The 16773-nt window shown below is 43.1% G+C and overlaps 4 protein-coding genes across 4 annotated transcripts; 2 read left to right on the top strand and 2 right to left on the bottom strand.

Annotated features, from left to right (window-relative positions):
- Window positions 1-3045: 3045 nt before the first annotated feature.
- On the bottom strand, window positions 3046-4909 carry BYT42DRAFT_554903 (uncharacterized protein). Its single transcript, XM_051566622.1, has 4 exons — window positions 4560-4909; window positions 4008-4488; window positions 3732-3882; window positions 3046-3650 (listed from the first exon to the last, which is right to left on the bottom strand). The coding sequence occupies exons 1-4, from the start codon at window positions 4768-4770 to the stop codon at window positions 3537-3539; spliced, it is 957 nt and encodes a 318-aa protein (XP_051426866.1). The 5' UTR covers window positions 4771-4909; the 3' UTR covers window positions 3046-3536.
- Window positions 4910-6061: 1152 nt separating this feature from the next.
- Window positions 6062-8881, top strand: BYT42DRAFT_554896 (uncharacterized protein). Its single transcript, XM_051566621.1, has 7 exons — window positions 6062-6313; window positions 6423-7399; window positions 7485-7600; window positions 7676-7781; window positions 7900-8365; window positions 8435-8635; window positions 8695-8881. Exons 1-6 carry the CDS (start codon window positions 6175-6177, stop codon window positions 8554-8556), a joined length of 1926 nt encoding a protein of 641 aa, XP_051426865.1. The 5' UTR covers window positions 6062-6174; the 3' UTR covers window positions 8557-8635; window positions 8695-8881.
- A 2136-nt stretch (window positions 8882-11017) lies between these two features.
- Window positions 11018-14089, bottom strand: BYT42DRAFT_490751 (uncharacterized protein; the record flags this gene model as incomplete). Its single annotated transcript, XM_051564025.1, has 7 exons — window positions 11018-12229; window positions 12378-12620; window positions 12708-12814; window positions 12892-12994; window positions 13054-13299; window positions 13399-13629; window positions 13793-14089. 7 exons carry the CDS (start codon window positions 14087-14089, stop codon window positions 11018-11020), a joined length of 2439 nt encoding a protein of 812 aa, XP_051426864.1.
- A 1144-nt stretch (window positions 14090-15233) lies between these two features.
- Window positions 15234-16559, top strand: BYT42DRAFT_490574 (uncharacterized protein; the record flags this gene model as incomplete). The annotated part of the gene is made up of 2 exons (XM_051564008.1): window positions 15234-15344; window positions 15456-16559. 2 exons carry the CDS (start codon window positions 15234-15236, stop codon window positions 16557-16559), a joined length of 1215 nt encoding a protein of 404 aa, XP_051426863.1.
- Window positions 16560-16773: the final 214 nt, after the last annotated feature.

Genomic DNA, 16773 nt, shown 5'->3' with positions numbered 1-16773 from the left:
TTGCGGATTGTATTCATCAGCACTCTAAAAAAGCAAGTTAGTGCATCCTATTTACATCATGAAGTCTCTTTCTGAAATCGATCATTCATTGCATCCATCAAAGCGACGGCTGTAACCCATGGAGTGTTCTTGTCTTCGTTGTGTCATACACATCATTGAATCTGCAATAAAATGCCATGCAACTGTTTCTATCTGGAAATAGCACAGAGATTCATAGAATAGAGTGTTAACAATCCACCACGTACTGAAAAACTGCGTCTCATTAATTTCTGTCGTTCACTTCTTCACAAAGGCACAGCGTGAAACGTCCACATAAATTTTGAAATAGCTCGTCTCGCCCAACGAATCGAATGGTTGCTAGTTTCCACAAAATACAGTAAACTTCTCTATGTGATCGTATGCTATAATTATTTGGATTGATTGAAGTCTTTGGAACCGTCCCTGTCACGGAAAAATCACCAATAAAATTTTTTGATCTGACCGGGATGTCCATTATCCTACAAATGGTGTGCTTCATTACTTGAGCCCTTTTATTTAACCTATGATTCCAAAGGCTTTCATTGACGTGCCGAAAGGCCAGAATATGTCGGGTATTTGTCTTTTCTCAATGCGGATAACCGAGAGTAATGAGGACATCATGTCAACCGCTTTCTAAGGACACTTGGATTTCTTTAGCTTCAAGGATAGATAATAAGTCTTGCTGGTAAAAATGCTGGACGAATACGAATAACGAAAAAGAGCAGGGCAAATATTACATGCATGCAAGTCTGCAGCGACTGACAGGAACTGGGACTGACCTGTCATATACGGATGCAGTCTCCACATACTCGGTGTCAAAAGTTCTGTGAGTTTATATTTTGCTCTGCGAGCAGCTCCGGTGACCTTTATGAAGTATGCTCACACTCAGAAGATGACATGTGAATCTGCTTGACCAACCGAAAAGGAATTTGTAACATGAACTTTTTCACAAAGACAAAAGTACGGTACCGTAGGGAAAGAAAGCATGTCTGATAGACAGAGTAGCTGCAATATGAGAGTTGAAATAAATAAAGCAAAATGAATATATCTTTAAGATGCAATTTCAGTAACCGTAAGAGTATGATGATGTGCTGGACCCAGCAATGTCGCTCATTTGAACCACGCACATACTAAAGATGGGAACAGAGTCCAGTGCTTCATTGGTGTTAGTGTATTAAACCTTAATTAACTTTTGGTCGTGGATGCGGTTCCATCTACTTTGACGCTTTGTGGAACAAAGGCTATCTTGAGATTTGCGTTTATATACCGTTGTCGATCAGCGTAGGGTTAGTGCGATATCTAAAATGGTCATCTGAGTTGGATACGGTCCGCCGGTTTCTATACCTTCATTGGAGTAAGAAAAATAAGATTGATTATGCTGTCTCAGTACAAGAATTGGAAAAACGTTATCGCACTGCTTCCGGTTATCCTTTTGCCCAACAGGTGTCTGGTTTCAAAATGTGTTGAAAATTTAACAAAATATCCACCCAGATTCGCAAGTCAGGCGCATCCACCCATATAAAAGAAAAGCTGGCATATGAAGCGTACTGTTTGCCGAAAGCGCTTTTAGCCGAGTAACGGAGTGCACTTCTCCAAAGATTTCTTTGTGCTGTATTTGACATACTGATGGAGATGCATATTTCCAGCAACCACCACTGCCGGAGCTTTGTTTAACAAAGTTACTGGAGCCAATTCGTAACTTCGCAGTCTTTTAAAGCAGTTACCAATTCACACGTTACTGCCATTAAAGTCCTTGGGCATGGTAAGTATCAAAAGAGCAGATCCAGTAAATAAGCATGTCCATTGAGACTCGACTGTTCTTGAGCCAATGAGTTTCATTTTCTGTGCACAGTGTTTCAAGGCGAGGGGAATTCGCAAGACAATTTTGTCAGCCGTATGCTCGTGCTCACGTGGTTGACATGATGATAGCTTTTAATAAAGCTTTGGAACCGGGATGGTTGTTGCAATGTCCTCAGAAAATCTGTTCATGTGTAACCACCTTTGTTGAACATGAACATACGCTCGATCATGAAGCCGCTGTTCCTGATATCCGTACGGCCTACAGTTAATTCCTACTTATTTATACTTTCTCACGAGTTTGGCTATATTATGTTACAGATTTTATGGCAGTATAAGTGAGTTACGAGAAAATCGGTTAGCGATTGCAATCATCCGTGGCGGCCCAAAAGATGATCAATATGCAATAAAATATGCGCTCTGCATAGAGGGATGTCCGGATCCTATTCCCGACATCGGTATTGATATCAGTGATAAGACTGAGCCATTTGACAAAGGGACTCCACAGAGTCCCGGGGTCGTGCTGGGTGAGCCCAAATTAAAAAGTGTTACAGAACAGCTGACGAGGAGGGGGTTGGCTGATAATGATAGGCGCAACTGCTGCTAGACCGTTGGACTAGAATTGATCAAACTGAGGCCATGCGCAACCTCTTTTGAACGGGGAATATACAGTAGGTATGAAAAGGATATGTGGCGTCAGGCACATGATGCAATAGCAAGCGCAAAGCAAAGCGTGCTCTATCAATCTGAAAAAGCAAAGTAACGATCCCCACTGCCCGGTTACAGTGCTGTCGTAAGCGAACTTTGGATGTCACCATGGGCGAAAAATTCTTAATATGTTTCCTATTGGAACGTGCGATACCCTTGGGAGAACGTGCCCCACACCATTTTCAAACGTTCTACAGATAATGACTGTAGCAATAGATATCGATTTGGTATGAAATCCTATTCATTCTACAATGGTCCGTTTTTTTGCCAGAAAATCGTCAGATATTTGTGAAATAAAATCAGAACATTTTGTTCAGATCCCGCCGAGCTTCTCAGAGGGGCAGACGCCCAAGTGGGAAAACTTTCCGGATTGATTGGTTTCCAAATCCAGCTGTCCGTGCGATTTTATGAAAAAGGTGGATCGTAACATTCAGTTGTGTCGCTCCCCCCAAAAACCTTAAATCCCACCATCTAAAGTTAGCAAACTCTTGGACGTTGCAATACTTGACAAACACATAAACAAACATAATACCAATGCACTTTTTATTATATTATTTACAAGAAAACAAAAAGAAAAAAAAGTAACCAAGTTTAGCTTTTTCTATAATCGTGTACATGAAGAAAATCAATTAAAAATAACCACACAAAGAAAATAGAAACATGACCCAAGAGTTGATAGAGTACCGGAAATAACGGTGAGAGAAAAAGAAAAAAAAAGCATATGATAATGAGAAAATCGTGATTCTCTCTAATAAAAGTCGGGGAAACAGGAAAGGGGAAAAAGAGAAACACAGGAAATTGGGAAGCAGGGAAACAAAAGTCAGAGAATGGAGAGAAATGAAAAAGAGATGGGAAAACAAAAAGAATAAGAAGGATCAAAAGTCGAGGGTAATAAAGGAAGGATATGCAAAAGTAGTGGACGGGATGTCAAAAAAAAAGTTTGGGAACTATGGTACAACTGAAAGGGAAGGGCAAGGAAAGATTGAGAGAAGAAAAAAAATCAAACTGGGGATTTAGGGTGAAGATGGCATTTGTTCATAAAGCTGGGTCACGAAACGACTGGCTAGGGCAGTCAAAGTTTCTGGGTGATTACTCAGTTGGTCACACTGTTGGTAGATAAGAGAGGCCTAATCATCACTAATCTTAGACATCGGTATTCCCAGTCTATCGATCGTCGCTGATAGACTATACATGGATAGAATGCTTACCTCACTTTTCGCCATCGATTGCAATCGTGTCTTTATCTTATCATGTGGCTCCACGGTGACTTTATCGGAAGCACTACCCGTCAGCGCACTTCGTTCAACTTTCCAATCTTGCCATGTCTTGTATGCCGCGGCCATGCCAATAGTCTTATCACTGTATTTTTTTTCGTGTCCATAGTAATTAATATTGACATTTTCATTTACACACTGGATCGATGTCGCCATGGCAATAAAAATAAAAATAAAGCGACACGAGCAGCGTGGTTATGTGTTACTTGCCTAAGATGCGGATTTTTTTCAAGGTACACCATTTGATGACATTCTTTGAACGCATTCACCGATAAAGATGATAACGAGCTTTGAGATCCTCGCTTGGCCGGCGTAAGCGCGTTGGTAAAATTGGATTCACCCAACGGATCAGTGGGCATGGGACTGGTGGAATCCGTTGTCGCATGCTTGGCCGTTAAAAGTACGTCCGCCGACAAGGAAATGGAGGCATCCGAGGAAGATACAAACGTCCAGCGTTGGTTATCATTGTCGAAGGGTTGATACGGGAACAGAATGAGTTTGGAGGGGTCCTCGTTGAACTGGATGTCGAGAACCCAATCATCGTTACAAATGGAGTAAATAGCGTAGCCGGGATGAGATTCGCCAATGTTGGTAGCCATTTTACGAACACCCCACAGCTGATTATGAGCTTCTGCCACCGATTTTTCGGTATACAAACAAATTTCGGTGTCCTCAATTAATCTTAGCCGGCCTAGAATCGCATTGTTATTATTCGCATAAATCACAAAAACGGCGTTTTGGGAAATTGAGAAGAACTTGTACCTTTGCGAATATCAAGCACCATGCCTGTGGCTTTATTCTTGATAAATTGACCTTCCCAACGCCATAATTCATGGTCGGTATGCTTTGGTGGCAACACGTAAACTTGAGAACGAAGAGCATCAGGGGTGGTGGTAGCGGAGATTACTTTGCCAGTGGCTAATGACTGAATATAAACCCATCCTTCCGGTAATTCTTGGATTGTCGCGACCATGACTTGAAAACTGTAGTTGTGAGCTGGAAAAAGGGAAGATGCACGGTAGGTGAACGAGAGGCCGGGAGATTTTTTTTATTCTTTTTTATTGTCTAAAAAAAGACTTGAATGGTATATGAACCAACCAAAAGAAAAAAGTAAAGGGCAGAAAGAATCAAGACAAGCCAAGAGGATTACTTTTTAAATAGGAACCCGCCCTATTGACCATTTTAGAATTTTGTGATCCACAGTTGAAAAGAAACCCAAAAAACAAAACGATTTACTATGCTGACCCCACTAACCCGGACGGGTAGTGCCTTATTTAGGTGTCCATTGACCACAAATGCTCAACGGGGTTTTCTGTCCGGAACCGGGCCATGGGACCTCAAAAAATTTCGCCTGTCTTTTCGTATGTTACCTATATCTTCGCACTGCTTTTCTTTGAGTCGTACACAGTGATTGGCTCCATCAGACGATCTTACCTTGCGCTACCTTTCGTTTTAATAGTCAATCTTTCATCACCCTTGTCGCTATTATTGACCTATGCTCGGGGCCCTTTTCGTCCCCCGAATTTTGCTATATCTTCGAAACCTTCTTCCTCCCCCACCCCCAACGCCTTATTTTTAAACTGATGCTATCTGTGTCATCCAACTTCCGCATGGGCAAAAAAAAAGCCTTGTCATTTCTTTTTCTAGACCTGTCTGTTTGTTTATTCCCGATCTCGGTCAAAGCGAACTTTGGTTCTCGTTGCACCGCACGGCCATTGCTAATTGATATACCAAACTTAAATCCGTCAAAAAAAGTGTGATTTATTTTTGGTATAGGCCCATCAAAATCTTTTTTTTTTCTTCTTCTTTCTAGATCAGTTTTTCAGATCGTCCAATTCACCTGTTTTTTCTTATTACATACGTGTTGATTAACACATTATGCAGATTAGCCTTTTGTTGTGAAAGAAAAGTTGATCGAAATTTTGGCTCTCCGCCACAACTATTGCAGCAGAAGTGGGTTCGGCTCAGTGAGCATAGTGAGTGCGCGCTACCGTACGACGGCCACATTTTCATATAGATAAACATGTGTTTCAATCCTCGTAAAATTCTGTGTTAATAGAGTAAATAGATTGAGCATCAAGTCCATTGGTTACCGGACATGAAGTAGACTGATGGCCATTGTACGTTCCTCAGGAACTTCCAAAAAAAAAAACGCTCGTTACGGTAAATTTTGAACCAGTCAGCAAAATGCATAGCCAGTCACGCCATGTGCCATTCCCATTTGAAAATCAAATATACTGCACCCCACCCGTTTGAGGACCACTTTCCTTGATTGTATTGTATAAAAGAAACAAGTGATTGCGTAGCTCCTTTTTTTTGTGACATACTACTTTTTTTCATTTGTTCACGAAACTTTCTTTTTTTCTGTGTGTGTATCATGTTGAACCCGACCCAACAACGGCCAGTTCGTATTGGATGTTACTCTGCCTTTTGGGGAGACTCAGCCGCGGCTGCTGTTCAGCTCGTCCAACATGAAGGTGCCAATCTCGATTATCTTGTGGCAGATTATCTGGCTGGTACGGTATATACCCACATCCACTTTTTTGTCTTTTTGGATATATTAAAAAAAAAGATTCTCTGACAAATTTAGCGGCATATCCGATGCTGTCATACTATACTGTATAGAAATTACAATGGGAATTTTGGCTGCCCGACGTAAACGCCGTATGATGCAAGGCAAAGAAGGCCGAGGGGTAGATTTCATCAACGAATTTCTAACCCTTGTCTTACGCCGAATCCTTCCGGACATTGCGAAGAACGGGACCAAAGTGATAACGAATGCGGGTGCCTTGGACCCGGTTGGATGCAAGCAAGCCATCGAAAAGCTTTTGAAAAAAATGGATATCACCGGCATCAAAGTCGCCGCCGTGATCGGAGACGACGTATTGACAGATAAAGAAACCGCTACGCTCGGCTCGTTCAAGGAAATTCACTCATTCTCTGCCATTTCTGCCGTGAACCATCACTTGGATGCCGACCGATTGCCGAATTTAGACGAGCCCATCGTGTCACTGAACGCATATTTGGGCTGCAAAGGCGTCGCCGCCGCCCTCGATGCAGGCGCTCATATCGTTGTAACGGGCCGTGTAGTCGATTCAGCCCTGGTGGTGGGACCTCTCATGCATGAATATCAATGGTCACCACAACAACCCAATTTTTACGACCTACTGGCGTCGGCTTCTTTGGCAGGTCATATCATCGAGTGTGGTTGCCAGTCCACCGGTGGCAATTTCACTGATTGGAGGCTGGCAGCCAATTCCCCTTACGGAGGCTATGCCAATATGGGCTATCCCATTATCGAATTCGATCGAAACGGCGATTTTATTGTCACCAAGCCCGAAAAAACGGGCGGCTTGGTCACACCGGCGACGGTCTCCGAACAAATGGTGTATGAAATTCTTGATCCGGCGCTTTACCTTTTACCGGATGTCATTCTTGATATGCGATTAGTCAAGCTTAGCCAAATCGGTCATAATCGTGTCCTTGTTCAAGGCGCTAAAGGTAGTCAACCCACCCCCTGGTTAAAATGTTCTGGTATCTTTATCGATGGCTGGAAACTCAGCGGCGAATTGCTTATCGGCGGTTTCGAAGCCAAACAAAAGGTACTGTAAAAACAGACAAAAGAAAGAACAAAAAAGGGAAAAGCAATCCGTGCTTTGGCTGAACTAAAAAAATTGATTGCATTAGGCGATTGCTGTGGGTGAAGCCATCATCCAACGTGTGCGTGGCATGTATAAAGAACTGGGTATCGACGATTTTCGCAATGTCAATATTGAACCTTTGGGTGCCGAAGTACTTTATGGGTAAGCAACATTCACTTGGTGCAATCACGATCTAGATTATGCATAATGAACATCGTTTGATTGATTTTATCCCAGCCCCAACGCGTCTGCTAACCATCAAGCTCGTGAAATTGTGTTGCGACTGACGGCTCACCATGATGATCCAAAAGCCCTGGGCCTATTTGCCATGGAAATGATTCCTGTAAGTTTAATAATCATTTTCGTACCCGATCTGCGTCCCTGCGTGAAACAAATCTTGCGGTTCGGTTGCTAGCCAACTGTGTATGCTGAGTTGATCGTGGCTAATGATGTTTTCATAGTCGGCTACTTGTATGGCACCTGGTATCACTGGCAGTGGCACCGGTCGACCCAAGTCTATTCCTAATTTGGTACATTTCCCTTGTCTTTTACCTAAAAATGAAGTGCGTACCGGCGTGGTGGTTGGCGATGGGGCCACGCAGTGGGTCGAATGGGATGCATGGGATCTTCACGAGAGCTTTGGCAAGCCTGTTTTCGTGCCTACCATTCCTGATGTGAACCTCGATGCCGCGGGACCTTTGGTGAAGACCAAGCTGATTAATGTAGCCTATGGTCGAAGCGGTGATAAAGGCGATGTATGCAATGTCGGAATCATTGCCCGGGACCCCAAATTCTTGCCATTTATCAAGCGGTCGCTCCAGGAGAAGGTAGTCGCTGATTACATGAAGCATTTATGCAAAGGTACCGTCACACGTTTTGAGCTACCTGGATCGAATGCTTTGAACTTCGTCTTGACACGGTCCTTGGGTAAGAAAGTCGTCCTAATTTTTTCCACCACATGTTGCTAACCCATTCTGATGGCATATCCAATTGCAGGTGGAGGAGGACTTAGTTCGCTTATCATCGATCGCCAGGGAAAGACATTCGCTCAATTGTTATTGAGCGGTCTGGATGTCGAAGTTCCCGCGCAGATGGTGCCAGCGGATGCCAAACTTTAGGGCACTACGTTTATACCATTCTTCAAAAATAGCTATTTCCATGGATTTCCATGGCCTTCATTTCAAATTGTTGAAATAAGCATGTATCACAAATGGTTGATATTGTTGATTCTTCCACTGAAACGCGCTTCTTGAAAGTTTGTAGGGCTCTCTATCCAATTTTTTTTTCCGTTTTCTCACGTCTACTGCTGGCAATTGTTTTGTGATACGTAAAGTTGATTTTCCTTGTTTTGTTCAATAAAAAAGATTGGTCTTCCGTATTTGAGAATAAAAAAGTGTCCCCATTTTGTACCACACTGCCACCGTGGCACGCATTAAATAGGTCGCTTAGCCAAATAATATACAAAAAATGAGCTGATATGCAAACACTGCAGTTGTTTTTATATTTTTATTCACTCGCACTCCGATGTCAAACCAGCTTATGCTTTATGTTTTTTCATGTTAAACTTTTTGTTTGTCATCCCATGCACTTATACTCCCCGCTTTTGGCAGTTAGACCAACACCCCCAGGAGGTGCCCGCAGCAGATTCACATTGGATGGGAATGTTACGCAAAAAGAACAGACTGTATTAGCTGATCACCTTATGAAACGTTTCTCTTTACTATTGTCACGGCTTCAGCGAACAAAAAAAAAAAAAAAGACCGCCGCAGAGGAATAAAAAAAGATGCATGAGAAAGCGGAAAAACGCTTCACAAAGGATCCGCGACTTAAACTCCGCCAGTTTTTGTTTCCTACAAGAACGAACGACGGACGCGAAATTCAACCAAATCCGTGCTATTGGCTTTTTGTATATCTTATATCTGCTTTGTAAAATGATATACAATTCATTGGTTTCACAATCTTGTCTGAAAACGAAGGGAGGACGGGAACATTTATTGTTTATTCAAGGAATTCCCGCTTCCCAAGGAAAAGGATCGACTTAAAATGAGACACACAACGTCCAACAAATTAAAATATTTGTGTTAAACTATATCCGTTTACAATGTCATTGAACCAAGATCGTCACTCGTTAGAGAAAGATTATGTTTTTTTTTTCTTTTTCCAATGTCACCACAGCGTCACATCCCCTGGGTTACACAATGTCTTGCCTTTAATATGGTACGCTGGCGTGGCGTTAGGTATTGACACATAAACATCAGGATTGATCAATAAAGTAATAATAGGAAGAACAGAAAGAATATAAATGTATGCGATCAGTATCAGCCAAAAAATGGTTCGCAGGTTTTGGAAAAAGTAAGAGAAAAAAAAGTCTATCTATAAAATACATCCCTGAAGAAAACGTCGTTATTATGATGCATGTTGTTTTTCTTTCTCATCTGGTGCAAGAGACATATTGTTAAGCAAAGACTGTACCACTATATTAGATCGAGTTAGCATTTCAAGAAAAAGGGAACGTCGTGATGATCAGAGCTTACGGTTCGTTTCATCGGTCGAAGAATGGTGAGGTGCAAATAATGAAGGGTAGTCTGTAACATGATGATGCGCAGATTCTGTTGCCGACAGTGGCTGTTGTGCTACGATGGTGGAGGAGATGGAGGACGAAGGAGACAGAGAATAGGTTGCCGAGGGATACAAAAGAGGGGTGGATTGATTGGGGGTATGGACAGAAAAGTTGGAAGATTTGGATGTCAAGATATGAGTGGAGGGTAATGTAGCTGCTTTGATAGGCGTGGTATCGTCGTGGCGTCGAAGAGACGATGCGGAAGCGCTGTTCCGCATATCATGATTCCGAAGTGTTTCCGGCATCGATTTGCTTGAATGCATTGAACTATTGCTTCCTGTCGAGGTCGAAGATTTCGGATACACATAATGATGATAATCGGTGGATGTCGACTTGTTCAGACTGTTTCGCAAAGAGTATGGATAAAATCCCGAGCTTTGATCAATGCCATAGGGCTACATTCAACCCAATGTTAGTCAACATTATATACTTTCCGTAAATCAAAGACACAAGAAAGACGTTTATATTACCATGCTAGGCATTTTCCCGCCATCTATATTTAGAGGAGACGACACGGTTGGCGTGGACGAAAAAGAGCTATTCATGAATGCTACTTGCGGCGTATTCATCCATATATCTGTACCGGTGCTCGAGGGTATATGGCTCATCATGGGCGTGTTTCGAAATTTATACGTGGATGGACTCATCGGCATGCTCAGATGACCACTTGAAAATCCACCTTCTTCGCTGGAACGCTGGTCCATCGGTGAATCAAAAATCGCTCGAATATTGTCGGCTGCTCGAGTGTTCATATCACGGAAACTTTTCCAAGATGCGTCAAATGGCGTCCCACCCGCAGACGAATAGTTAAACAGCGAATAACTGGGATAGCCCGGTAACTGAGTGTGTTGGAAACCAGGAGGTGGCGATGGCAGGTCTTGAAAATGAACGAAATTTGCAAGGTAAATATTAACAAGACATCAATATAGGCGCTACCTATTTCTGAAGTCATGGTTCTGTCACTTACCGGCAGGTCCAACGGTGGGCAATACTTTGCTGCTGAAATGACTGAAACTGTCTGGAATAGAACTCGTACTGGCACTGGATCGTTTACTGGTCGTGCTGGTGGAGGAAGCGACTCCTAGTTTGGCGGCCGGTTCATCGTATAAAGGTACTTGATGCGCCCCGAGGAACGCAACAAGAATATCGAGCGCGGCTGGTAGACTATCAATGTTGGCTTTGGTCATTTTCAGACATAATACCGCATCTGTGGTATCGCATGCAACCGATGGGGCAAGCATAGGCGGTGCATCGGCCAATGTCGCGGAAGGTGGGGGACTCGACAGTAGCGGTTGCTGATTGGACAATGTGGGAGAAAGAACTGACATGGGTTGATCCGACGAATTGGAGGAGGTCGAAGAAGGTGAAGACGGACCCACCTCCAATACAATGTCCAGTTCCTTGCGCAACCGATCCACGACTAAAGTTCTAAATGCGTCAAACACGAGGACAGAATTCAGGGCAGGGCTCTCTGGAACATGGAAGTGATATTCTTCGGGGATCACACTGCGTACAAGATGCATGGCCGTATCAATCTGGGTTTCCGGTCCCATTAACGTGACAGCGTCGCTAGCGAGTTCGTGATCGGGCCACAAAAGCCTGGTATTTGTCTTTCTGGTAAGCTGAACAAAGTGATCTTGATGATTGTGGACTAGGATCCGATGATGCCGGAAAGGGATTTCGATGGATCGCGTGACAAAATCTTTATCCTTGGGACTGATGAGTTCCATGACGGCATGCCGTAGATTGTCGAGATTGATCTGATTTTTCATAGGTGTACGAGCAACCACGTTGTCGTCATTATCGTAGTATCCACCAAGGGAAGCAAATTCTTCCGCATTTGAAAATTTGACATAGACACCGTATTTCTTCATGATGCGTTGGATGTTTTTGCCCCCCACTCCGATGATGCGCTTATGGTACGATTCAGGTACATAAAAAGAGATTTCGGCGGGCAATTCTTCTTGCAACAAGGTCAAACCATCCAAGGCTTTGGTGAAACTGGCGCTTTCCACCTCGATGATGAAATTGTATTCACTAAAAGGCAAAAACTTGATTTTGGCGCCGGAGGTCTTTATAATCTTGTTGATTTTGCCATTCTTCTTCCCGCTGATGAATTCGCGCTGATCGTTGGATAACTCAACATTAAACACGGTGTCTTGATGAAATATCTACATTGCGATCATCACACAAAAGAAATATTAGTATCACCCGTCAAAAATGGAGGTGGTGGTAGTTGAAAAAAAGGAGTCAAACAGGTAAAGGAACAATGAGTAAACTCCGCCAAAGACAAATAGAAAGAAAGCGTGCTTGTGCTACCTTTAAAAACGTCATTTCATGTAAGTGTTGATATACATTGCGGACCGCACGTTCTGTTCCAAGAATTTCCATGGAGGCCGTTTCCATGTTATAGGTTACTTCAGCTCCGGAGATAGCGGACAGTTGCGATACAAGGCTTGCCACGCTGGTAATTGAATTGAGACCAGTCTCCGTGCCTTGAGAACCATAAATTGCATTATCACAGCAACTAAAATAAAAGCACGCTTCGTAGATGCTGCAAGCCTAAGGCACCATAATGCGAATAAAAAACAAAGACCCCGAAAAGTTAGGTGCTATGATGACAGACCACGAGAAATGATGTAACATTACCAAATAATTCAACAGACGCAAAGTTCGTTCAGCGTTAACACGGTTTTCCGCATAGACCACCACCGTGCCACTATTGGCCCCCAAAGCGGGAAATTCAATGAAAGAGCCTAACGAGAATGTCAACCATCAAAATGAGCAAAAAAGATGACGTGAATGATCTGTAGCAACTAGTGGGAAGGCGTACCATTGTCATGCATGATACGACGTAGATCATCTCGTCGATGGACAAGCATCCAATCCAATTTCCGCGCTTGCAAGGTAGCCTCTTTATGGTACATGGATTTTGCCTAAAGAAACCGTATTAATTAAACAGACGCAGCAAGCCATGGAAATTTTGAGTTCCAACCTTTTGGACGGCTAATTTATTCAACATTTCTTTCACACGAGCGATATTGTTGTGATCACCAGAGATGTAAATGGCTGAACCATGCTTGGTATCACTGTCGTTGTCGACAAAATCAGTAAAAGGAGACGGAAAATAAATGTTGGTGGATGTTTCTTCAATGATAGGTTGGAGGCAGACGCGTTTCTTGCCGCAAATGAGATTGTGAAGTTCGAGTGGAATATGCAACGTATCCGAATCAAGGTGAGACTATAGCGGAAATAAACCGTTATGAATAAATCAAACAAAAGAATGATTATTCGAATACACGTCAATAAAAATCGAGGAGGGAGGAAAACGATGGCGTACCAATTTATCTAACAAAACGAGAAAACGGATACGAGCATGGTCGGCTTTGGCGGGTGTACCAGTAATTACGATAGAAACGCGATTTTGGGCAACGAACGAAGACCGATTGGCAAACGTAGGTGGGACGATAGCGATCTCTGTTTGTGATTCTTCTTGGATCTTTTCGCACTCGGTACGCAGTACGTCAATGTTGGGGCAATCGATGGCCGGTAAGCTGAGATTGATATTGATCTAACAAGAAAGAATCGAAGAAACGCGAAAAAAAAGAAGTCGAGGTCGAGGGAAGCAAAGCGTTGGAAAAAAAAAAGTGAATAACATAAAGTGAGACGGACTGACATGAGCAAGCAACACAACACCAGCCAACAGATCTAAAAAGGGAGGAGGTCGATTGTACCTTGATAGGACATTGCTGAAGCAATTCGAGGCGACTTGCCATGACATTCCGAATGGGACCTGTCATGGTGAGGTTGTAAACGGTGGGAGAGTCTACGAGGGAAGAATGTGGCTTAAAGGAAGGTAACGATGTCTCGGGTGCTGCGGCTATTGATATCTGGCAGCAGTGACGGTTCATGACATTTCTGCAGGTATCAGCTAAAACGGCTTGTTGGCTGTGCGAGGAATCATGATAAATGCTATACTGCCCAGACTCGAGAGGACAATAACGAAAAGAATAAGCGGCGGTCTGGGCCATCGTTATCAATGTGGTATCTTTGAAAGAAAGGAAGGAACGAAAAAAAAGAAAAAAACAAGAAAGACGAACGCGAATGCAAGAAATAAAAAAAAAAGAAGAGAAAAAAGCGACGTAATTAAAAGAGCATAAAGGAAGAAAAACCCGAAAAATCCTTCAGCGAGAGGTGAAAAATAAAAAAAAAGTCAGGTCAAAAGAAGACCTTTTTTTTTTCCATTGCCGAGGGCGAACTGACAGCGGGAAACACGGTTTTTTTAAGAGTGCTTCAAGTGTCATTTAAAAAATGCTTTTTTCTCTGTTTGGCGCTTTTTCAATGATGAAGCATTTTTTGATCCCACAAGGAAACATGCAGAGTTATGAATCATCATCGCACTTTTTGACAAGGATCATACCAGTGTCGTAATGTGGAGCCATAACCTTTTTTTTTTCGGGAGTACGCGTCATGAATAAAAAAAAATGTTTTCCGGCTTGGGCCAACCGTTTTGACGTTGAAAAGGGTCCCTTGCAAGGTGATCATGGTAAATCATTGGCTATGTTTCGAATACATGGTGGAGTCTGGATTCCATTTTCGTCGGGCGCTGTTCTCTTTTTGGGATGACAAGGACGTACAGATAGGGCAGAGGCACATGAAAATGTCAATAAGGACTTTTTGATCGTTGGGATCAAGGCAACAAATAATCATCACATTCCATATTTGTCTATAACCCGAATTCAACCGGCTTTCCAAAATGCACAAATCCCTTGAGCGCAGCTCGAAAGAAATGAATGCAGAAAAACAAGAAAAAAAGAAAAAGATGATTCGGATCTCAATGACTCTGGCGGAACCAAGCGTTCAATCGGATGGGACGATTCACCGTCACAGTTTGTCCGAGCTGTATCAGTTCCGGACAGCGTTAGGTCCGGACATGAATTCGAACGGTTTCTTCAGCATTCCATTTGGACTGTCTTCTGTTCAATAGGAAAGTTTTTTTCCCTGCTTACTTTGAAAGCGAGTAAGGGAGTGAATACCTGACATTGGTCAAGTTTTTTCAATCCAAATTTTTTTGTTGTTTTTTTATAAGACTAAGCACTTCGGATCCCGCTATTCCTCCCTCCCCTTTTTTTTTCATCCTTTTTTTTTCTTCTTCTTGCGTAATAAACCGGTATCATGGTCCGCGAAACGAAGTTCTACGACGTCCTTGGTGTCAGCCCTGATGCTTCCGATAGTGAGCTCAAGAAGGCTTACAGAAAGCTTGCTTTGAAATATCATCCTGATAAAGTATGTAGCTTTCTTTACTCAAGTTCTTTATGTCCAGTTCATCTGAAATTGTCGCAATGTTGGATCCTTTGTTGATTGATGACTAATACCTCCTTCTCTTTTTCTTCTTAGAATCCTGAAGCTGGTGACAAGTTCAAGGAAATCTCCCATGCTTACGAAATTTTGTCCGATGGAGAGAAACGTCAGTTATACGATCAGTTTGGTGAAGAAGGACTCAACGGTCAAGGTGGCATGGGAGGCATGGATGCTGAAGATCTGTTCTCTCAACTGTTCGGTGGAGGACTTTTCGGTGGAGGTGGCCGTGGTCGTCCTTCAGGACCTCGCCGTGGAAAGGACATGGTTCACCATTTGAAGGTGTCCCTCGAGGATTTATACAAGGGCAAGACCAGCAAACTTGCCTTGCAAAAGCACATCCTTTGCCCAAAGTGCGATGGTAAGGGTGGCAAGGAAGGTGCCGTTCAAACTTGTCGATCTTGTAACGGTCAAGGTGTCCGTGTCATTATGCGTCAAATGGGTCCCATGGTCCAGCAAATTCAACAACCCTGTCCCGACTGTCGTGGTGAGGGTGAAATCATCAATGACAAGGATCGTTGCAAGAACTGTAACGGAAAGAAGATTATTGGTGAGAAGAAGATTCTGGAAGTTCACATCGATAAGGGTATGCAGGACGGTCAAAAGATCGTCTTCTCCGGCGAAGGTGATCAAGCTCCCAACATCTTGCCCGGTGACATTATCATCGCTATTGAAGAGAAGCCTCATCCTGTTTTCCAACGCAAGGGTGACGATTTGATTTATGAAGCCAAGATTGATCTCCTTACAGCCCTGGCTGGCGGCCAATTCAGTATACCCCATTTGGATGACCGTGTTCTCCTTGTCACTGTTTTGCCCGGCGAAGCCATCCAACCTGATATGGTCAAGGTCATTCCCAACGAAGGTATGCCCGCTTACCGTCATCACAACCACGGCAACTTGTTTGTCAAATTCAAGGTCGAGTTCCCCCCACCCAAGTGGGCCGACGACGAAACCATTGCTAAGCTCGATACCATTTTGCCTCCTCGACCTGCTTTGCCCTCTTTCGGTGACAGACACGTTGATGAAGTGGTGATGGCAGAAGCGGATAGCTACCAATCACAAAAGGCACACGGTCACATTCACGAAGATGATGATGACGAGGAAGGCCGAGGCGGTCCTGGCGTCCAATGTGCTCAGCAGTAAAATAGTTGGAAACCCAAAGAGCAAAATTTCACCAACCCAAAAACAAACGACAATATCCATTCGACACATGCCGTAGAATTTTTTTTCTTTTCATCTTTATTAAAAGGATTACATTTAGGAAAAACAAAAGGGAAACAAGATGATTTGATTATTCGTATTTAAGCAAATGAAAACTGAGAAATATAAGCGATCGACTCTAAAAAGGTTAAAGAAA

Source organism: Radiomyces spectabilis (assembly GCF_025331425.1).
Source record: "Radiomyces spectabilis strain NRRL 2753 chromosome Unknown BYT42scaffold_2, whole genome shotgun sequence".
In the NCBI taxonomy this organism is placed as follows: Eukaryota; Fungi; Mucoromycota; class Mucoromycetes; order Mucorales; family Radiomycetaceae; genus Radiomyces; species Radiomyces spectabilis.
The sequence above is the reverse complement of the archived record's forward strand: the minus strand, read 5'-3'. Positions and strand labels throughout refer to the sequence as shown.